A 24062-nucleotide genomic window follows, 5' to 3' on the forward strand; every position below is an offset into this window, starting at 1 on the left:
TTTTGTAAATATTTTATTATTATTATTATTATTTATTATTATTATTTTATATCTTTTCATGTGACAACACTGAAGAAATAACACTTTGCTACAATGTAAAGTAATGAGTGTACAGCTTGTATAACAGTGTAAATTTGCTGTACCCTCAACATAACTCACACAGCCATTATTGTCTAAGCCGCTGGCAACAAAAGTGAGTACACCCCTAAGTGAAAATGTCCAAATTGGGCCCAAAGGATCAATACTTTGTGTGCCCACCGTTTTCCAGCACTGCCTTAACCCTCTTGGGCATGGAGTTCACCAGAGCTTCACAGGTTGCCACTGGAGCCCTCTTCCACTCCTCCATGACAACATCACAGAGCTGGTGGATGTTAGAGACCTTGCGCTCCTCCACATTCCATTTGAGGATGCCCCACAGATGCTCAATAGGATTTAGGTCTGGAGACATGCTTGGCCAGTCCATCACCTTTACCCTCCGCTTCTTTAGCAAGGCAGTGGTCATCTTGGAGGTGCATTTGGGGTTGTTATGTTGGAATACTGCCCTGTGGCCCAGTCTCAGAAGACAGGGGATCATGCTCTGCTTCAGTATGTCACAGTACATGTTTGCATTCATGGTTCCCTCAATGAACTGTAGCTCCCCAGTGCCAGGAGCACTCATGAAGCCCCAGACCATGACACTCCCACCACCATGCTTGACTGTAGGCAAGACACACTTGTCTTTGTACTCCTCACCTAGTTTCCGCCAAACACGACACCATCTGAACCAAATAAGTTTATCTTGGTCTCATCAGACCACAAGACATGGTTCCAGTAATCCATGTCCTTAGTCTGCTTGTCTTCAGAAAACTGTTGGGGGGCTTTTTTGTGCATCATCTTTAGAAGAGGCTTCCTTCTGGGATGACAGCCATGCAGACCAATTTGATGCAATTTGCGGCGTATCGTCTGAGCACTGACAGGCTGACCCCCCACCCCCTCAACTTCTGCAGTAATGTTGGCAGCCCGCATACGTCTATTTCCCAAAGACAACCTCTGCATACAACGCTGAACACATGCATTCAACTTCTTTTGGTCGACCATGGCGATGCCTGTTCTAAGTGGAACCTGTCCTGCTCAGTTTCCGAGTCTTGGTAATCTTCTTATAGCCTAGAGCAACAATTATTTTTGTCATATCCTCAGAGTTCTTTGCCATAAGGAGCCATGTTGAACTTTCAGTGACCAGTATGAGACAGTAAGAGTGATAACACCAAATTTAACACACCTGCTCCCCGTTCACACCTGAGACCTTGTAACACTAATGAGTCACATGACACCGGGGAGGGAAAATGGCTAAATGGGCCCATTTTAGACCTTTTCACTTAGGGGGTTTACTCACTTTTGTTGCCAGCGGTTTACACATTAATGGCTGTGTGTTGAGTTATTTTGAGGGGACAGAAAATTTACACTGTTATACAAGCTGTACACTCACTACTTTACATTGTAGCAAAGTGTAATTTCTTCAGTGTTTTCACATGAAAAGATAGAATAAAATATTTACAAAAATGTGAAGGGTGTACTCACTTTTTGTGAGATACTGTATATGCGTACCCGTGTTTGTGCTGGGAGCGTGCTTCCAGCACAGGGCCTGGCCTCTCACTAAGGCCCCATTCACACCTGAACTTTTTGTAGCTTGAAGCTCGAAGCTACAAAACGCTGGAGGAAAAAAAAAAAAAAAAAAAAAAATCAATGATTCTTCACATCTCCATTCCAAGTTGCCTGAAGCTCACAAACGTTCTGGAGCTTTTTTTGTAGCTCGAATCGGGCAGATTTGGGTGTTTTTGGCACGTTTTTATTCCCATAGAAATTACGTGGAAACGCACGATTGACGCGTTTTTATGTGCTTTTGCGCATTTTGTCACGCGACTTGGCACATTTTTCTGGCCTAGGAAGTGGATGATTAAAATAGCAACAAATGATGAAACAGATGATCGTTTATCTATCTAAAAAAAAAAGCCCAAGAGCTAAAACGCACACCAAAACGTGCCAATGTTGCTCACAAAAACGTGCCAAAATTGCTCAGAAAAATGCGCAAAGACGCTATGCTCAGGTGTTAATGCAGCCTAAAAGAGCCCTGGGTCCCTTACACACAATCACCTGGTTGCTGTGATAGCTTCTGACTGGCTATCACAGCTATCAATCACTGTTTAGCTCGTCCCTTGCGCTTCTAAATGGAGAGTAAAGCTGGCCATACACAGTTTGAATCTCGGCCGGTTCCTGGCCAGACACAGCGGGAGTCGGGCCAGGGGAGGAGCGGCGGTGATCACCGCCGCTCTTCCCCGATCGGCGGCGATCAAGTGAGGAGATCCGCCCACTTGTGTAAACAAAGCAGGCGGATCTCCTAAGTGACAGGCAGGGTCAGATTGCAGGATTCAGCATAGCTGAACCTGCGATCTGTCCTTGTGTCACATAGTCCCCTCCCCCCACACACGTCAGTAAGCACCAGGCATACATTAACCCCTTGATCACCAATAAAAGTTAATCCCTTCCCTGCCAGTGTCATTTTTACAGTAACAGTGCAGATTTATAGCACTGATTACTGTAGTTATATCACTGGTACCCCCAAAAGTGTCAAAATGTCAGTTAGGGGTCCGATCTGTCCGCCGCAATGTCGCAGATCGCCGCCATTACTAGTTAAAAAAAAAAACTATAAAAATGACATAAATTTCCCGTAGATAGTAGCTGCGATAACTTTTGCGCAAACCAATCAAAATACGCTTATTGCGATTTTTTTTTAACCAAACATATGTAGCAGAAAACAAATTGGCCTAAAATGTTAACAAAAATTAGATTTTTAAATTTTTTGGGGGGAATTTCATATAAAAAAATGTGAAAAATATTGTTATTTTTTCAAAATTGTCACTCTTTTTTTGTTTATAGCGCAAAAAGTAAAAATCGCAGAGGTGATCAAATACCACCAAAAGAAAGCTCTATTTGTGTGGAAAAAAAGGACATAAATTTATAATAATAAATTAAAATAATTTAAAATTTTATATTAATAATATAAAAATTAAAATAATAATAATTTGGGTACAGCGTCGCACGACTGCGCAATTGTCCGTTAAAGTAACGCAGTGCCGAATCGCAAAATATGGCCTGGTCAGAAATGGGGTAAAATCTTCCGGGTCTTAAAGTGGTTCAAAATACGCTCATTGAGAAAAAAAACAAGGTATAATTCTCCTGAATACACAAAGTATTTGCGATGACATGTACAGTTTTACTAACATATGTCAAAGTTGCAAAATTGTGTTCAGGTGTTAGGATTTGTTTTACCTTTCATTATGAAGGAGTTAATCCCCCTGAAATTGAAGCTCCTTTCAATTTTAGTCACTGTTGACTGCAAAGCCTCTGTATAGATGCAGATTTTTTGGGAGAGTCCCACATCTCTGTCCTCTGTCCCCATGCTGTGTCCTTGGTTGTGTCCTGAGATCACAGCATCATCTTTGAGCTACAGAGCATGCACAATAACTCAAAAATAGTATCAGGCAACTCAAAAATAGTATTAGCTGAGGGGATCAGGCCTGCTAATAGGAAATTCAAGCATAAGGAGTGGGCCTGTCTAGAAAAGTGGGCATGTCCTGCAAGGAATGGCTCAGAAGGTGACATATACAGTAATTTTACTTTGAGGTTTAGTAATTTCCCTTTGGGATTAATAAAGTATTCTGAATCTGAAAATCTAATGCTGGATATCAAGTGTGGGCAGTGGCTGCGGGTGGGGATGACAAAGCCAGATACTGCCCCGTACACACGTACCGATTGTCGGCCGTAAATGTTCGGCCAACGTCCGATCGGCCGATTGTCGGCTTGTTAGTATGATGCTTCCGATAACCGACTGCGACTTTTCGGCCGAACAAAATCTGGTCTGCATGCTATAAAATTTTTGTTGGCCATCACCAGAACGGCCGATTGTTCGTCAGTCAGTACAGATTTCGGCCGACAAAAGCCAGATGAGCAAGACTGGGAAGAGAAGAAAAAACACACGGAAAGTGAACCATCACATGACATCACTTCTGAAGTCGGTTGTTGTTGGCCGACAAAATTCGTGTGCAGTCTTGAGCACTTTTCAAACAACACGACAGCACTGGACAAAAGACGGCCGATCGTTCGTCCGACAATCGGTGCGTGTGTACGGGGCATAAAATGCTGATAAGCATGACTATTAGGCCCATATCACTCTGACTTTCCCCCCACTGATGAAAAAAAAAAAACATCTTCCTCTATGGCCCTGGTGCCAAACCTGTGATCTTGAAGTCATTGCCCCACCTCTCCACCAGTCACCAGTTTATTGAGAAAATGCAAAGCATTCTCTGAATGACGCCCATGCTAAGCAAACACAGAGATCGGCCAGGTATGGCACATACACTATATTACCAAAAGTATTAGGACACCTTCCTTTACACGCACATGAACTTTAACGGCATCCCAGTCTTAGTCCATAGGGTTCAATATTGAGTTGGCCTAACCTTTGTAGCTTTAACAGCTTCAACTCTTCTAGGAAGGCTGTTCACAAGTTTTTGGAGGGTGTCTTTGGCAGGGATCCTCAAACTATGGCCCTCCAGCTGTTGCGGAACTACACATCCCATAAGGCATTGTAAAACTCTGACATTCACAGTCATGACGGGATTTGTAGTTCCTGAACAACTGGATGGCCATAGTTTGAAGACCCCTGGTCTATGTGAATGTTTGAACGTTCTTCTAGAAGCACATTTGTGAGACGAGAAGGCCTGGCTCGCAGTCACCACTCTAATTCATCCAAAAGGTGTTCTATCATGTTGAGGTCAGGGCTCTGTGCAGGCCAGTCAAGTTCCTCCATCCCAAACTCATTCATCCATGTACTAATAGACCTTGCTTTGTGCACTGGTCCAAATCATTTGGTGGGATTATGGTGCGGGGTTGTTTTTCAGGGGTTGGGCTTGGCTAGTTCCAGTGAAGGGAACTCTTAAGGCATCAGCATACCAAGACATGGACAATTTCATGCTCCCAACTTTGTGGGAACAGTTTGGGAATGTCCCCTTCCTGTTCCAACATGACTGCGCACCACTGCACAAACAAGGTCCAAAAAGACATGGGTGAGCGAGTTTGGGGTGAAGGAACTTGACTGGCCTGCAGAGTCCTGACCTTGTCTCAATAGAACACCTTTGGGATGAATTAGTGCAAAGACTGAGAGCCAGGCCTTCTCGTCAGTGCCTGACCTCACAAATGCGCTTCTGGAAGAATGGTCAAACATTCCTGTAGACACACTCCTAAACCTTGTGGACAGCCTTCCCAGAAGAGTTGAAGCGGTTATGGCTTCAAAGGGTGGGCCAACTTAATACTGAACCCTACAGACTAAGACTGGGATGGCATTAAAATTCATGTGTTTGCAAGCGTCCCAATACTTTTAGTAATATAGTGTACATACTTACAGTACATTGGTCCAAGCTGGTCTAATGCAGTCATGTAAAAATAGCCATATAAAAAGCCAAAAAGGAAGGAAAGTGTCTTTATTCTCTCTAGTGATCCAGTTGTTGGTGATTTGCTGCCAGCTGCAAGATCACCAGTGTGGTATGAGCCTTAAGCTGGCCATACACTGATTGAATTTTGCACGGTTTCTCTTGAACTGGTGGATAATTCTTGGCCAAACAGATTTTTTTTTCGTTTGGTGTGTGGCCAGCCTTAGGCTGTATGCATAGCCAAAACATTTTTTCTTTCTAGTTTTGGATAGATTACGGAAGGGTTAGAACCTCTGTCAGGTCTTATTGCTCCAGAACAACATGTTAAAGAAGTTCTGGGAACTTTGAAACTTGTATGTGCAGTCAGATGAAGGAAAACTTAAAAAAAAAGCTTAGTAGCTCTGGCAAGGTGGCTCCCACATAACTAGGCTTCTCACCCATTAGGCACCTGAGAATTGCTCCAATCATAAAGATATAGAAAGGCATGCACGAACAAAAACAGATGAAAAAGAGTCCAAGATCATTTTAATTGTTGGTAGATAGGACATATAAAAGTCCAACACGTTTCAGGGCTTGGAACAAGATAAAACTTCCCTAATGGAGTGGCAATGTAACAGTTGTTATGCAGCAATAGAGCTTCATTGCTGCTCGTTAACTGTTACATTGTCACTCCATGAGGAGAGTTTTATACTAATTCTAATATACTGTAGATCTGTGAGATCACGGTGTTCTCCTGTGATAAGCCCTGATGACCGGTTTTGGCTTAGCGTGCCTTTCTGTTTAAAATGTGAAATCACGGCACACAAAAAATGTGCACAGGGTACAGAAATGGTCCAACCTGCGAAGAGGCAGGGCCTCAAAACAATAACCCCCAGGGCAAAAGGTACAGGGGCAAGGCACTCTATGGTCTACCTAGGCTGAAGTCAGGTGGACGCCAATGCTTAGGCACCTGCCAAAGACGGTCCTCCAAGTATTTGATGGGGGCTCTCCCGAAGAGAGATCCCCCAGTTAGGGAGAGGAAATAGACCCGAAGGGCACAGATCCTACCCCTGACATCAGGGCAGGCCCCAACAAAGCTGCACCTTCAGTCTCGTTGCATAAAAAAAATTAACAAATGTAACAGTGCTCTTAATAAATATACAAAAGTGGGTGGGAACACCCAAAATTTCAAGGTGGACGGAACAGCGTTTGGAAAATATGGCAAGGAGAATACTTCTCACTGTAGGAGAATACAAAACTTATAAGAAGCCAGGGGTTGACTCAGCCCACCAAGCTCAACTAGTAACTCAATTATTACTTTCGGGTGGGCACTCTTCCTGTAAAATACCACAGTATCATATATAAACCCGTCAGCTATATTGGCCATAAAGAGTACCTTCACCCTTCGGCTTTAATATTTTCTCCATCCCTTCTTCTTCTTTTTTTTTTTGCTTTATTTACGGGTATCCAACTGGACACAATAGTGCAACATTACAGCACACTCTTGACTGAAACCATTAGCGGTAACCTGTAGACCAGTGGTCTCCAAACTGTAGGCTGAGGGCCAGATGCGGCCCTTTGGTTGCTTTTATCCTGGCCTTGGGACACTATTTTATCCACTGATACCAATAATGACACCAATTAAGAGGGAACAATTCCTCCCAATGACACCGATTGGCCCCAATGACCTCAATGATGGGTCACAATTCCACTCAATGGGGTTGAACCACAGAACCAAAGCGAAAGGTAGAGAAAAATGTATTTGGTTATTTTAGGTTGAAGAAGGGGGAGAATTAGATTGTTTTGAAATGAAGGTTCACTCCAAAAAGTGTAAGCATTTGTGTAGCATTATTGTGAACAATCACATTTGATAAACCAAGGAAGCTCATCAAGTGCAGTAATTTATTTCTGAGACTTGACAGAGTCTAAAAATTAACCTTTAAAAAAAAAAAAAACACAGCTTCAACATTTGTTTAATGTATTTGAAAGCTGGTTTCAGATGTATCAATGCTAAACAAGAATCACATATATGCTGAATTTTTAAGATTTCTCCCCTTGGTTAGGTTCAGAGTTTAAAGTTGAAAATATTTCTCCTGTTCGAATCTGCAAAATCCTCGATGACAACTGTGTAAACTTGTAGCATTCAAAAACATCCCTTTGACTTTCATTTTCCTATTCATCCCCGTGAAGTAAAGGAAGATTATAGAGACTGGTGAAGTAGCCAGTGTATATTTCACATCAATAAGCCCAAAGAGACACAGAGATTTTGTTGGATGTACACCCCACCCGGCCGCCCCTTCGTATGCCCTCTGCATTCAGAGCTACATTCCGTAGATCTCAGCCTCTTGAACAATATGGAGACTGAAGAGATCCCCATACTTTAGTGTCTCTTGAATTAATGAACTGGAAATGAGTTTTGTCAATGTTTTGGGAAGGCAGGCAAAGAGAAAAGGGTCCCAGAGAATTAATCACAGTGAGAAAGTAGCACTTCAGCGACCCAGCAGGGCCCTCAATGTGATTTTCTGGGAAACTTTAAGGGGGGAAAGAAAAAAGAGACAATATCGGAGTCTAAGAAACGTTAATTTAGACCTAGTGGGAGCTAGGGTGTTCTGGAACAGTTTCTATGGTCATGATGATTATTTCCTTCTATGGTTTGGGATCTTTAGATATTCAAGGGCATTGGTTCTCACCCTAGGGTTGAGTTGCATAGCCATGTGGGTGATCAGGTCAGTGGCATTTAAAGATGTGTTTTAAACTTTTCCATTTCCGTTATATACACAATATTAGCAAAAGTATTGGGACGTCTGCCTTTACACCCACATGAACTTTAATGGCATCCCAGTCTAAGTCCGTAGGGTTCAATATTGAGTTGGCCCACCCTTTGTTGCTATAACAGCTTCAACTCTTCTGGGAACGCTGTCCACAAGGTTTAGGAGTGTGTCTATGGGAATGTTTGACCATTCTTCCAGAAGTGCATTTGTGGGGTCAGGCACTGGTGTTGGACAAGAAGTCTGCGCTCTAATTCACCCCAAAGGTGTTCTATTGGGTTGAGGCCAGTCAAGTTCCTCCACCCTAAACTCGCTCATCCATGTCTTTATGGATCTTGCTTTGTGCACTGGTCCAAATCATATGGTGGAGGGGGGATTATGGTGTGGGGTTGTTTTTCAGGGGTTGGGCTTGCCCCCTTAGTTCCAGTGAAGAGAACTCTTAAGGCGTCAGCATACCAAGACATTTTTGACAACTTTGTGGGAACAGTTTGGAGATGGCCAATTCCTTTTCCAACATGACTGCGCATCAGTGTACAAAGCAAAGTCCATACAGACATGGATGAGCGAGTTTGGGGTGGAGGAACTTGACTGGGCTGCACAACAGAGTCCTGACCTCAACTCGACAGAACACCTTTGGGATAAATTAGAGCAGAGACTACGAGCCAGGTCTTCTCATTCAACATTAGTGCCTGACCTCACAAATGTGCTTCTGGAAGAATGGTCAAACATTCCCATAGAGACACTCCTAAACCTTGTGGAAAGCCTTTCCCGAAAAATTTAAGCTGTTATAGCTGCAAAGGGTGGGCAAACTCAATATTGAGCCTTACGGACTAAGACTGGGATGCCATTAAAGTTCATGTGCATGTAAAGGCAGGTGTCCCAATACCTTTGCTTATAGTGTACCTTATTTTCTAATTGCAGAGCCTCTGTGCTTCTCTATGCAATACAGTAAGATCATGACTGGTGGGAGGGGCATGCAAGATGCTATACAGAACTTCCTGAAAACATCACTGCCTCAGTGCTCCTCTCAAGCGCCCTGCTGCAAGTAATAGGCTGGCTCTTGGTAGGAGATATGTAAATATCAAAGCGCTTTGATGAATGGATATCAGTCAGGAACAGTGGGAGTTCCTAGCCAGGCTGCCTTTGAATGCACACTGCCCAGGGTACAACCAGGGCAGGTCCACTGATTTTTGCCGCCCTAGGCAAAATAAAAATTGCTGCCCCCCCCCCATATGCTCTCCCACCCCCCATCCCAAGTTGCTGAAGGGTTAAAACCTCTTCAGTGACTTACCTCGGTGCTGGGTCAGGCTCCGCTTACTCTCCTCCTCTCCTCAGCCGGCGGGGGAGGCCTAATGCGAATGTGTGGCAATGGCTGTGCACGCGCCTTAGACCTCCCCATAGGGAAGCATTATTCAATGCTTTTCTATGTGGATTTCGGCAACGCTGGAGGTTCTTACATAGCGTGGCTTGCTGTAGCGCTCAGGCGGCACAGCATGAGGAGTGCCGCACCGGCCGGCCCATTACTGATTCTGGGTGCAGGATGCCAGCGCCCCCTGCTAAGTTGCGCCCTAGGAGGTTGCCTAGGTCGCCTAGGCCGGCCCTGGGTACAACCACATGTTGCATGATTGAAAGAGCTGAAATCCAAATAATAAAAGGGGCGGGCTAGGGACAATCAAGTTAGAGAGAAAAGTGTTGGATGATGCTGGACGTCCTGCAGCCAGGAAATGAGGAGGGCTCTGTCCAACTTGCTGCAACTTCCAAGCTCACAGTGTGCAGGGAAATCAGAGTAAGCAATTTCAGCACAGGAGAGGAGCCTGTACAACTGAACAAGACTGATGAGGAGCCTAAAGTTCAGTATTCAAGATAAATTCCAGGCAAACAAACTAAATTCACAGATGAAAAATGTATACGAGAACTGTTTTACCTGCCAAAGGATTCTATTTCTGTCCATCCAGTTCTAGGGTTGACACAGATCTTCCACACATCACAGCCCTGCCTGATTTTTCTCTGCTGCAGTTAAGTTACACTAACTCAGCTGTGACTGGATAGTGAAAAGAGAAGCAGCACACTGATTAGCTCTGTCCTGCTCTCAGCATCTTCCTAGTAAGCACATGAGAACTGCAGCTTAACTGATTGGCTCCCTGTGCTGCTTCCCCATCTCACAGTGTGAGTTCTGCTGTACAGGGAGTGCAATAAAATGAAACAAAGTCAAATTCATGTACTTAGACTGCTTGCATTAAAAAATACATTCAAAAATGTGTTACTCGATATAGAGTTGCATTAACATTCATTTGTGTCTTTTAGGTCTGTCTGGTTAAAATTTAAAAGATTGAATTTCCATTACTTTAAGGCCCCTTTCACACAGGATTTCCGATCAGGTCCGCCTGTCAGTTTTTCAGGTGGACCTGATTGGATGCTCCATGCAGCCCTATGGAGCAGCAGATGTCAGCAGAGACATGTCCACTGACACCTGCTCCTATCCAATCTGACCCTTTCTGTGAAATCCAGACGGATGGAAACCCTGTTTTCCATTCGTCTGGAGGATCGGGTTAAAAATGGACAGGCGGTCCGTTTTCATCCAGTCTCCCCATAGAGGAGAGCGGAGATCTGACAGCTCTATCTATGCAAAGTAAGTGGAGACAGAGCTGTCATCAGCGGATCGATCCCGCTGAGCAAAACTGAGTCCATCAGGTGCACCGCCAGTGTGAAATGGGCCTAAGTCCTAAGGACCAGAATCACCAGAACAGAGTGAATCTCCCCAACAGGAAAAAAACACCTGACAGCAGTCCTAACCCCTCAACCACTTTAGATATACTTTAAAGTAGCTGTAAAGCCTCAAGCTTTTTCACCTTAATGCATTCTATGCATTAGGGTGAAAAACCTTCTGTGCTGCAGCTCCTCCCCAGACCCCCCTCCCTTCTCTTACCCGAGCCTGATTCGATCCAGCGATGTGCACGAGCGCAGTGGCTCCTCCTGCTGTCTCTCTTCTCATTGGACAGATTGAGAGCAGCAGGAGCCATTGGCTCCTGCTGCTGTCAATCAAATCCTGTAACATGGGAGCAGGGGGCAGGCCGAGAGCGAGCCTGCACGGATGCCCCCATGGACAGTGGCATTCCATGGAGGCACCTGATGAAGAGTGGCCTGCTCTGTGCAAAACAACTGCACAGAGCAGGTAAGTATAGGCATGTTTGTTACATACATATATACATTATATATATATATATATATATATATATATATATAAACAAGATTTTACAACCCTTTTAACTTTAATCTAGTTGCTGGGCTCCCTAACTTTTGTCCCTAACTTGTTTCCTGGAGGAGATCCTGTCCCTAACTTAAAAAAAAAAAAAATCGAAGTTAAATGCACAGTTCCCTCCCTCCTTGCAGATCACATCCCTCTCCTCTTCTTGGAGTGCCTAATTACTTTCTGTGCTGGCCCAGCTCCTCAACCATTCCCCTACACCTCGCTTTTATGAAGCTATAGGAGAAGGAGTGAAGGTAAATACTAAAGAGTATAACTTGAGTGGCAGCTCTGACATCGCATCCAAGATGGTGGCACCCAGTAGCAGTGTCAGGACCTTTGGATGTCTACACAAGGGAGAGAACATGCATAAAATACGATACATGCACATATAATCTTTTGAGAAGATTGTGATTTAAAAAAATGGTCTGGCGACAGGGTCACTTTAAGGGGACATGTCAGCCTGGGAAATGCGTAAAGTAACTGTTTATCTTACATTTTATAAATCCCCTTTTCATTCATCTTTTAAAACAGCATTATCTTTTTCTCATTAATCCAATACATAATGCCTTAAGGAGACATTTCTCATCACAGTGAAAATTACTTACATTAAGATAATGTGTAGTAGACAAGACCAGGCAGGTAGCAGCCTATTTTAAAAAAAAAAAAAGAAAAAGAAAAAAGCTAAATTTCACTGTCTATTTTCTTTTTTTTTCTAGAATGTAGGATTACACAACCAAAACTGATTTTATTGTTTTTTTTTTTTTTTTTTCAAAGTACTGTGATGCACCTAGAATGTCAACATTTAGAGAGTATAAAAAAATCATATTTTATATGGTTTGGACCCCTTATGTGCCTGGCGGGGACTTTGTTGCTTACAGGTACCTCGTTTTATTGCTCTGGGGGTCAGGATTTCAGAATTCACTTGCAGTGCCACCTGCTGGTGAACCTCAGACTGCAGCCTGTCTAGTTATAGTGTAAGTCTACAGCGAGTGGTATTATTGTGGTCTGGATGAAATTTAAAATTACTGTCACCATAGGTTTACTTGTACTCAAAGAACACCATGTAAAAGAACAAGCTCTATAATTACAATTTTAGCAGCCTGTATAAAATTGCAGCTGATTTGCTTGACTATAGTAGGTATTGCCAATCAAGATGGCCAAAGACCCCGAACAAAGAAGAAGGCCAGGGATATGTCCTCACCAGCGAGGAACTCATCACAGGAGGTAGCATCAAGACATCGGATATGTACAGTATCTTACAAAAGTGAGTACACCTCCCACATTTTTGTAAATATTTTATTATATCTTTTCATGTGACAACACTGAAGAAATTACACTTTGCTACAATGTAAAGTAGTGAGTGTACAGCTTGTATAACCGTGTAAATTTGCTGTCCCCTCAAAATAACTCAACACACAGTCATAATGTCTAACCCGCTGGCAACAAAAGTGAGTACACCCCTGTGCAAATGTTTAAATTGGGCCCAGTGTCAATATTTTGTGTGGCCACCATTATTTTTCAGCACTGCCTTAACCCTCTTGGGCATGAAGTTCACCAGAGCTTCACAGGTTGCCACTGGAGTTCTCTTCCAATCCATGAAAACATCACGGAGCTGGTGGATGTTTAGAGACTTTGCTCCCCTTCCCCCCTCCTGTTTGAGGATGCCCCAAAAATGCTCAATAGGGTTTAGGTCTGGAGACATGCTTGGCCAGTCCAACAGCTTTACCCTCAGCTTCATTAGCAAGGCAGTGGTCATCTTGGAGGTGTGTTTGGGGTCGTTCTGTTGGAATACTGCCCTGCGGCCCAGTCTACAAAGGGAGGGGATCATGTTCTGCTTCAGTAAGTCACAGTGCATGTTGGCATTCATGGTTCCCTCAGTGAACTGTAGCTCCCCAGTGCCGGCAACACTCATGCAGCCTCAGACCATGACACTCCCACCACCATGCTTGACTGTAGGCAAGACACACTTGTCTTTGTACTCCTCATCTGGTTGCTACCACACACACTTGACACCATCTGAACAAAATAGGTTTATCTTGGTCTCATCAAACCACAGGACATGGTTCCCGTAATCCATGTCCTTAGTCTGCTTGTCTTTAACAAACTATTTTCGGGCTTTCTTGTGCATCATCTTTAGAAGAGGATTCCTTCTGGGACGACAGCTATGCAGACCAATTTGATGCAGTGTGTGGCGTATGGTCTGAGCACCGACAGGATGAACCCCACCCCTTCAACCTCTGCAGCAATGCTGGCAACAATCAAACATCTATTTCCCAAAGAAAACCTCTGGATATGATGCTGAGCATGTGCACTCAACTTCTTTGGTCAACCTTGGGGAGGCCTGTTCTAAGTGGAACCTGTCCTGTTAAACCTCTGTATGGTCTTGGCCACCATGCTGCAGCTCAGTTTCAGGGTCTTGGTAATCTTCTTATAGCCTACGCCATCTTTATGTAGAGCAACAATTCTCTTTTTTTTTTTTTTTAGCTCCTCAGAGAGTTCTTTGCCACGAGGTGCCCCTTTGAAAACTTCCAGTGACCAGTATGAGAGTGAGAGCAATAACACCAAATTTAACACAACTGCTCCCCATTTACACCTGAGACCTTGTAAGACTAACAAGTCACATGACACCGGGGAGGGAAATTGGCTAATAAGGCCCAATTTGGACATTTTCACTTAGGGGTGTACTCACTTTTGTTGCCAGCGGTTTAGACATTAATGGCTGTGTGTTGAGTTATTTTGAGGGGACAGCAAATTTACACTGTTATACAAGCTGTACACACTGCTTTACATTGTAGCAGTGTCATTTCTTCAGTGTTGTCACATGAAAAGCTATAATAAAATATTTACAAAAAGGTGTACTCACTTTTGTGAGATACTGTAGGTACTTGCCCTATGCCCAAGGCCAACGCCTCGTGAAGCAATGGCTGGCAGCTCAGGAGTCTGCACCTTTAATGTGGTTCTAAAAGCTAAAGGTTATTTTTTACCTTAATGCATTATTTCAATTAAGGTAAAAAAAACCTTTTAGGAGCAGTTTCCCTCTAGCCCCCTCCCTTGTGCTTACCTAAGCCGATCTTGGTCTAGCATTTACTTCTCCTTCTTTCAATCATATCCAGTGACAAGGGAATGTATTAGATTGCACAGAGGTGCCACGATCCTCCTCTTCTGGGGTCCCCTGCTGGCACTCTGGGCTCCTCATCTCCTCTGTGTGCCACCATAGAACGTTGCTTCATATCATGGTACTCGTGTGGGCTCGAACCCTAGCCTTGCTTAATCTGTTCATTGACACATGCAGTGTGGCTTGGCCCTCACTCCCTTGTCACTGGACTTGATTGACAGCAGCAGGAGCCAATGGCTTCCATTGAATCCAGTGAGAAGGGAGAGAGAGAGTACTGCTCTGGGGTACAGTGCTGGATCAAGAGCTGGCTCAGGTATGTATTTGGGGGGGGGGCTAACAATAGAAGCTTTTTTTTTTTTACCTTAAATGCATTAAAGTAAAAAGCCTTTACAACCACTTTAACATCTGTCCAGTGAAAACGTGTAGTTTCATTGCGTTTGCAGTTGTTCATTACCTTCTTGCGCCCACATAAAGCAAATGTGCAGCAGCAAAGAGGGTAGGCTTTAACCACTTTAGCCCCGGAGGATTTGGCTGCTCAAAGACCAGGCCCTATTTTGCGATTGGGCACTAAGGGACTTTAACGGACAATTGCGTGGTCCTGCAATGCTGTACCCAAACAAAATTGACGTCCTTTTTTTCCCACAAACAGAGATTTCTTTTGGTGGTATTTGAACACCTGTGTTATTTTTATTTTTTGTGCTATAAACAAAAAAAGAGTGACAATTTTGAAAAAAATTATATTTTTCACATTTGTTTATATGAAATTCTCAAAAAAAAAAAATGTAAAAATCAAAATGTTTTAACATTTTAGGGCAATTTGTTTTCTGCTACATATTTTTGGTAAAAAAAAAAAATCGCAATAAGCGTATTTTGATCGGTTTGCGCAAAAGTTATTGCGTTTACTAACTATGGGAATGGTGGCGATCTGTGATTTTCTTTGCGGGACTGCGACATTGTGGCTGACAGATTGGACCCCTAACTGACATTTTTGACACATTTGGGGGTACCAGTGACATTACTACAGTAATCAGTGCTATAAATATGCACTGTTTCTATAAAAATGACACTGGCAGGGAAGGGGTTAACTTTACTGGTGATCAAGGAGTTAAGTGTGTCCCTAGGGGCGTGATTCTAACTGTCAGGGGGCGTGGCTTGTGAAGTAATCACAGAGCCATGCGATCCTATATAGCAGGATCACATAGCCTCTGTCATTACTTTAGTGAGAATGACAGACGGCTGTGTTTACATCAGCTGTCTGTCCTTCTCTCACTGCTGCGGGAGATCGCAAGTGGCCGGTGGCCATCGGAGCCGCCGGTCACACGCGCTGGCTCCCCAGCTGACGAGCAGGGGCAGGAGCGTGCCTCCGGCGGCGCACGATCGCCCCCTAGCTTCTCCCAGGCGAGCGCCGAACATGTACGACGCTTTGCCTGGGAGTGCCAGACTGCCGCCGTACAACTGCGGCGGGCGGTCGGCAAGCAGTTAAAGTGATGCTTGCTATGGGGGTATTCAAGCCAAGCTGCAGCTCCGTGTGTCCATTCAGACATGCAGCTGTCATTCGGCCATGCCCCTCTCTTGATTGGCTAACTGAAGAAAGAAGCGGAGCACCTCCAAGTGCAGTATTATTTATTCCAAGGAAGTACACAACAATCATAACTCACATAGGGTAAGTACTCAAAGGCTCAAGGTCATTCCAGTGGTCTGCGGGAAGGGTTGTAGGATCCAGTGTCTGGAGATGTACGAGTTGTAGCAGCCAGGAGACGGAGAGGCTGGCTGTACGTCTTCTGGGTTCAGCTGTTTCCGGGAACCAAGCTGAAATGCAGCGTGCACTGCGTGACGTCACCGGGGCAGAGAGGATGATCCGACGCGTTTCAAAGCACGTGCCAGGCTCATAACGGGCATTCACGCTCTTTTCTCAAGTGTGGATACTTGAGAAAAGAGCACGTATGCCCGTTGCGAGCTTGGTGCATTATCTGAAAAGGGTCGTGCCATCCTCTCGGCCCCGGTGACGTCATGCAACGCACGCTGTGTTCCAGCTTGGTTGCAGGGTGTGCTACGTACTGAGTGCAGGGTTGAGGGGTGCGCTGCATACTGCCTGCAGCGTTAGGGGCGCACTACGTACTGGGTGCGGGTTTGAGGGGTGCGCTACATACTACAGGCGGGGTTGCGGGTGCAGTATGTACTGAGTGTGGGTTTGAGGGGTGCGCTACATACAGCGTGCGGGTTTGAGGGGTGCGCTACATACTGCGTGCAAGGTTGTGGTACATACTGAGTGGGGGGGTGCGCTACGTACTGTGTGCGGGGTTTAGGGGTGCGCTACATAATGTGTGCAGGGTTGTGAGGTGCGCTAGGTATTGAGTGCAGGGTTGAGGGCTGCGCTAGGTACTGCGTGCGGGGTTAAGGGGTGTGCTATGTACTACGTGTAGGGTTGTGCTACGTACTGAGTGAGGGGTCGTGGTGTGCGCTACGTACTGTGTGCGGGGTTGAGGGGTGCACTGCGTACTGCCTGCAGCGTTAGTGGTGCGCTACGTACTGGGTGCGGGTTTGAGGGGTGTGCTACAAACTGCATGCGAGGTTGCGGGTGCAGTATGTACTGAGTGCGGGGTTGAGGGGTGCCCTACGTACAGCGTGCAGGTTTGAGGGGTGAACTACATACTGCGTGCAGGGTTGTGCTACATACTGAGTGGGGGGGGGGTTGAGGGGTGCGCTACGTAATGTGTGCAGGGTTGCGAGGTGCACTACGTATTGAGTGCGGGGTTAAGGGGTGTGCTACGTACTGTGTGCAGGGTTGCGCTACATACTGAGTGGGGGGGGTCATGGGGTGCGCTACGTAATGTGTGCAGGGTTGCGAGCTGCGCTACGTACTGAGTGCGGGGTTGAGGGCTGCGCTACGTACTGCGTGCGGGGTTGAGGGGTGCCCTATGTACAGCGTGCAGGTTTGAGGGGTGCGCTACGTACTGCGTGCAGGGTTGTGCTACATACTGAATGGGGGGGGGGGGGGGGGGGTTGAGGGGTGCGCTACGTAATGTGTGCAGGGTTGCGAGGTGCACTATGTATTGAGTGCGGGGTTGAGGGCTGTGCTAGGTACTGCGTGCGGGGTTAAGGGGTGTGCTACGTACTGTGTGCAGGGTTGCGCTACGTACTGAGTGGGGGGGTCATGGGGTGCGCTACGTACTGTGTGCGGGTTGAGGGGTGCGCTACGTACTGAGTGTGGGGTTGAGGGGTGCGCTACGTAATGTGTGCAGGGTTGCGAGGTGCGCTACATACTGAGTGCGGGGTTGAGGGCTGCGCTACGTACTGCGTGCGGGGTTGAGGGGTGCCCTACGTACAGCGTGCAGGTTTGAGGGGTGCGCTACGTACTGCGTGCAGGGTTGTGCTACATACTGAGTGGGGGGGGGGGGGTTGAGGGGTGCGCTACGTACTGCGTGCAGGGTTGTGCTACATACTGAGTGTGGGGGGGGGGGTTGAGGGATGCGCTACGTAATGTGTGCAGGGTTGCGAGGTGCACTACGTACTGAGTGCGGGGTTGAGGGCTGTGCTAGGTACTGCGTGCGGGGTTAAGGGGTGTGCTACGTACTGTGTGCAGGGTTGCGCTACGTACTGAGTGGGGGGGTCATGGGGTGCGCTACGTACTGTGTGCGGGTTGAGGGGTGCGCTACGTACTGAGTGTGGGGTTGAGGGGTGCGCTACGTACTGCGTGCGGGGTTGAGGGGTGTGCTACGCACTGCGTGCGGGTTTGAGGGGTGCACTAAGTATTTTGCACGGGGTTGAGGGGGTGCGCTATGTACGGGTTTGAGGGGTGCGATACGTACTGCATGCAGAAGGGGGAGAGGAGGGAAGTGAGAGAGACCCTTAGCCTTGTCTGTGGGAAGGTGAGTGTGACAAAGTACAATTGATCAGTCTGCTCTGGGCCACAGAGTGTCGGTGGGGGGGAGACGGAGTCGTCACCGCCGACAGGGAGCTGCAGGGAGTAGTGTGCAGCCAGCATGCTCCTGCCAGGAAATTCAGTGGAGCCAAGTGCTGGAACGGGCGGGCGGTTGGGAGCTATGCCTGCATCCCATAGCGACGCCACTGCGCGCCCCAGACTGGAGTGCACACTAAGCTGGGACCCACCTTGCCTATAGGTAGCGCCGGCTGTGGTTTTGCACTCCTGTGATTCATTTTCAGCAGACAGCAGGCTAAGGTCTGCTGATGTCACAGAGCCGGTCCAGGCTCAGGAAAGATAGCAACCATATGGTCGGGAACCGCCCACATGCCAGGACCAGCACCCGGCTCACCCTCTCAGTGGGGTGCTGAGAGCCTGAGCCGGCTTATCCCGCTCCAGTGAGCATGGGGTGGGGCAGAGCAGACAGTCCTCAGCTCTCTGCTCAGGGAGCTGTAAGAACTGAGCGATTGGCAGTGTTTGATTGCTCGGTTCTCAGTGTTAGAGCTGGCGGGGGAGCGATGCTGCATCCAGCTAGGCAAGTATGATTCTACAGAAAAAACAAAACCCATACTTCTCTTTTAACATGTTGATGAGGGGGTAAGGTAATAAGGAACCAGAGAAGGCAAAATGTAAGCAAATTAAACTTCAGCTTTATTTAATGAGAAATCCAGGCAGTGAGACATCTACTGGTTTCAAAGACACTTGTCAGAACCTTAGAGATTCATGGATTAATATGGACCAGGTGCCAGTAAAAATGTGTTCCCTTTTCTCCATAGGAAATAGGACACCGATGCTCCCTAAACAATTTTCAACACGCAAGAAATCTTTGTCCCATAAATATGGCTTCTGACAGGTATAATTGTCTGTTATGGAAATATTGCATGGCTTCTTGTGGTTTGCTTGATTTGATCAAGCTACTATAGCCAGTCCTGTACCAAAGTGTCTCCACTGTTCAGATTTTCTTGACGGACTTCAGAACCAACTTGCCATCACGCTCTTCCACGTCTAAGCCCATTTTCTCCAGCACAGATGTATCGGCTAGCCCATGGCGTTCCAAGTTGGCGATGACCCCTTGGTTTCGCTCATTGTGTTCAGTGAGATTTCGAATGGCATAGACTGCCCACTGGTTCAGGACTGATAGTAAATGAGTTAAGAAAAAAATACAGAAAGGGAAGAAAATATAAGATACTTTCACTTTATTTGAAATAGTGGGGAACCCTATTACAAGCCAATCATTTTGAAGACCTATTAAAATCGCACAAAGTCCCCATATGTTAGGATTTGTGACTAATTTTTGCCTGCAGTCATCTTACAATACATCTTCCTTCAAGTAATTATGCTACTTCCTGCTATTTTTTTTTTTAAAATTAAAACTGAACTCCAGGCAAATCGCTAAATAGAGAGATGAACTATAAACCGTTTACCTATTTGTGCACCTGTTTGTCCATCCATTTCTGAGATTTGCACAGCCCTTCCTGGTAGGACCGGAGACCTGATTTTCCACTGCTGCAGTTAAGTAACACTTACAGATCTGGTCGGCCCCAAGTGTATAAGGCTCAGTTTCCACTAGTGCAACTTGTCACAGCCCATTGATTTCAATGGGACCTATTCCAATCTACGCAAGTTAAAGTTGCTGTGATTTTGAAAAGGTGCCTGCACTACTTTGATGCAACTTTTGATGTGTCCTTGATCCAGAGAGTGTAAAATCTCACTCAAAGTCGCATTCTTAATCACTTAAGCCCCAGAGGATTTGGCTGCTCAAAGACCAGGCCCTATTTTGCGATTCGGCACTGCGTGACTTTAACGGACAATTGCGCGGTCATGCGACGCTCTACCTAAATGAAATTGACATCCTTTTTTTACCACAAACAGAGCTTTCTTTTGGTGGTATTTGATCACCTGTGCGATTTTTATTTTTTTTGCGCTATAAACAAAAAAAAGCGACAATTTTTAAAAAATAACAATATTTTTCACATTTTTTTATATGAAATTCTCTAAAAATTTAAAAATCAAAATTTTAACATTTTAGGCCAATTTGTTTTCTGCTACATATTTTTGGTAAAAAAAAAAATAAAAAAATCGCAATAAACGTATTTTGATTAGTTTTTGCAAGTTATTGCGTTTACTAACTACAAGAAAGATTTATGTCATTTTTATTGTTATTTTTTTTTTTTTTTTAACTAGTAATGGCGGCGATCTGCGATTTTTTTTTGTGGGACTGCGACAGTGGGGCGGACAGATCGGACCCCTGACTGACATTTTTGACACTTTTGGGGGTACCAGTGACATTACTACAGTAATCAGTGCTATAAATATGCACTGTTACTGTAAAAATTACACTGGCAGGGAAGGGGTTAACTTTATTGGTGATCAAGGGGTTAAGTGTGTCCCTAGGGGCGTGATTATAACTGTTAGGGGGCGTGGCTAGTGAAGTAACTACAGAGACATGCGATCCTATATAGCAGGATCGCATAGCCTCTGTGCCTACTTAAGTGAGAATGACAGACGGCTGTGTTTACATCAGAGGTCTGTCTTTCTCCCTCTCCTGCGGGAGATTGCGAGTGGCCGGTGGCCATCAGAGCCGCCAGTCACACGCGCTGGCTCAGCAGGGGACGCAGCGCGCGCTCGTCCCCTACAGGCTCTTTGGCAAGCGGCGTAGTACTACTTCGCTTTGCCTGTAAGCGGCTAAGTGCCGCAGTAAATATACAGGAGGCGGTCGGCAAGTGGTTAATTGCACAACTTTGGAGTCACAATAGTGGAAACAGAGCCTAAATCCCCATACACACGTACCGATTGTCAGCCGAACGATCGGCCGTCTTTTGTCCGGTCCTGTTTTGTTGGTTGAAAAGTGCTCAAGACTGCACACGAATTTTGTCGGCCAACAACAACCAACTGCAGAAGTGATGTCATGTTCTGGTCTACTTTTCGTGTGGTTTTTCTTCACTGAGCATGCCCAGTCTTGATCATCACATTTTTGTCGGCCGAAATCTGTACTGACTGAGGAACAATCGGCCGTTCTTTGTTGGCCAACAAAAATTTTAAAGCCTGCACACCAGATTTTGTTCGGCCGAAAAGTCGCAGTCAGTTGTCGGAAGCATCATAATAACAAGCCGACAATCGGCCGATCAGACGTTGGCCGAATATTTGCGGCCGACAATCGGTACGTGTGTATGGGCCTTTACTCTGCTTTCTCTCATATCAGTATGTCCCAAGTCAGCACAAACTGATGTCTTCAGCTGCTTCCCCCCTCTCCAAGTCTGAGCTCTGCTGTACAGGAAGTTACCGGAGGCTGATGCCAAGTAACCGTAAGTTATTCACACTGCTTGGATCCACAAACTACACTTAAACAGGTTCTTCACCCTAGAAATACAAACAAAATAAAAAAAAAAATAAAGTCAGAAGCTACAAATACTGTAGCTGTTGACTTTTAATAATAGGACACTTACCTGGCCAAGGATCCAGCACTATCCTCATCCGAGCCGGGTCTTGGGCCATCTTCAGGTTCAGGCACCGCCATGTTTACTTTGGGAAGCAGGCTGTGACTGCTTTCGGCTTCACAGGCAGCTTCCCACTGTGTATGCGCAAGTTGTACAGCTTTTTGTGAGTGGTCCCACAGCTTTCTGGGACCTGTGATGTATCCCAGAAGGCTGTGGTGAAGGGGGTCCAACTTTTGTTAGGATAGCAGACTCCTGTTAAAACCAGGTACTCCCTACCCCTAATATAAAAAAAAAAAAAAAGAAGAAGAGCAGATGGGGATTCTGGGAGACCCTGTATACCCACACTGTTGCCATGGTTGCAGTTTAAATTATTTTGGCACTTTTACACTTTTTTTTTAGTACTTTTTTGCAAAACCACAGGCTGACACCACCAAAATCAGATAGGTAATTTCAAAAAAGTTATGAAATGCTTTGTGTAGCAATTATATAATTTTTTTTTTAGGTCTATCTATTGTAAAACCTTGTTTTTTTAAGTTGTAGATATAGTTGTTTTTGTCATGTTGGGAAGAGTATCCCTTCACTCCCTATCCCAGAGACACACCAGAAGTGAGAGTTATGCCTCGTACACACGCACCGATTGTTGGCCGTGAATTTTCGGCCAACGTCCGATCGGCCGATTGTCGGCTTGTTAGTATGATGCTTCCGACAACCGACTGCGACTTTTCGGCTGAACAAAATCTGGTGTGCAGGCTATAAAATTTTTGTTGGCCGTCAACAGAACGGCCGATTGTTTGTCAGTCAGTACAGATTGCGGCAGACACAAATCTGATGAGCAAGACTGGGCATGCTCAGAGAAGAAAAAACACACGAAAAGTAGACCAGCACATGACATCACTTCTGAAGTTGGTTGTTGTTGGCCGAAAAAATGTGTGTGCAGTCTAGAGCACATTTCAACCAACACAACAACACTGGACAAAAGACGGCCGATCGGTCGGCCAACAATCGGTACGTGTGTACGAGGCATAAATCTCTCCAAAGTCAGGTGTGGACCACTCTTAGGGCTAGTTAACGCGGTGCACCGTGTTCAAAAGACATTACCTTTGTGATCTTTTGCAGGTGCCAATACATTGATAAAGGCACCCCAAACACAGATCGCAAATGCAGTGTTTGCAAGCACATAATTGCATGGTACCGCAGTAGCATGCAATTTGGTGCAGCGCGGGTTTTTTTTTTTAACCTGTTAACGACCGCTGCAGTTTTACTGTGGCAGGCAGTCCTTCCTACGCGAACCGACGTAGGTATAGGTCGGTCGCGCACCTGCAGCTAGGGGGCGAGCGTCCCCCACTCAGCAGAGGGGAATCCGATGCACAGGGCCGACGGCTCCGATTGCCGCAGGCCACCCGCAATCGCTCCCCGCTGTGAGAGATGGACGGTCAGCTGTTGTAAACACAGTTGACCGTTCTTCTCTCTGGAATGATCACATACTTCTATATAGGATCATAGGTCTCTGTGATAATTTCAAAAGCGCAACCCCGCACACAGTTAGAAACACTACCCTAGGCTTACATTTAACCCCTTTGATCACCCACAGTGTTAACCCATTCCCTGCCAGTGTCATTATTACAGTAACAGTGCATAACTTTAGCACTGATTACTGTAGTAATGTCACTAGTCCCCCCAAAAGTGTAAAAAAAAGTCAGTTAGGGGTCTGATCTGTCCGCGGCAATGTCACAGGCCCACTAAAAATCGCAGATCGCCGCCATTACTAGTAAAAAAAAAAAAAAAAAACAACAATAAAAATTACATAAATCTTTCCCGTAGTTAGGAGACGTGATAACTTTTGCGCAAACCAATTGCGATTTTTTTTTAACCAAAAATATGTAGCAGAAAACAAATTGGCCAAAATGTTAAAAAAAAATTATTTTAAAATTTTTTTTTTGGGAATGTTATATAGCAGAGTGTGAAAAATATAGTTTTTTTTTCCAGAATTGTCGCTCTTTTTTTGTCTATAGCGCAAAAAAATAAAAATAGCAGAGGTGATAAAATACCACCAAAAGAAAGCTCTATTTGTGGGAAAAAATGGACATCAATTTTATTTGGGTACAGCATCGCACGCCCCCGCGCAATTG

At 45.4% G+C, this 24062-nt stretch overlaps 1 protein-coding gene across 2 annotated transcripts in view; it reads right to left on the reverse strand.

Annotated features, from left to right (window-relative positions):
- Positions 1-19126: 19126 nt before the first annotated feature.
- The window catches only part of ATXN10 (ataxin 10), a 216946-nt gene continuing 212010 nt past the window's right edge, over positions 19127-24062 (reverse strand). For both annotated transcript variants that reach the window (XM_082254890.1, XM_082254889.1), the window contains one exon: positions 19127-19630. In XM_082254890.1, the coding sequence (XP_082111016.1) occupies positions 19449-19630 (182 nt within the window). In that variant the 3' untranslated portion in view covers positions 19127-19448. The remainder of the gene's footprint in view (positions 19631-24062) is intronic.

This window comes from Pelophylax lessonae (assembly GCF_965119305.1).
Source record: "Pelophylax lessonae genome assembly, chromosome: 4".
NCBI lineage: Eukaryota > Metazoa > Chordata > Amphibia > Anura > Ranidae > Pelophylax > Pelophylax lessonae.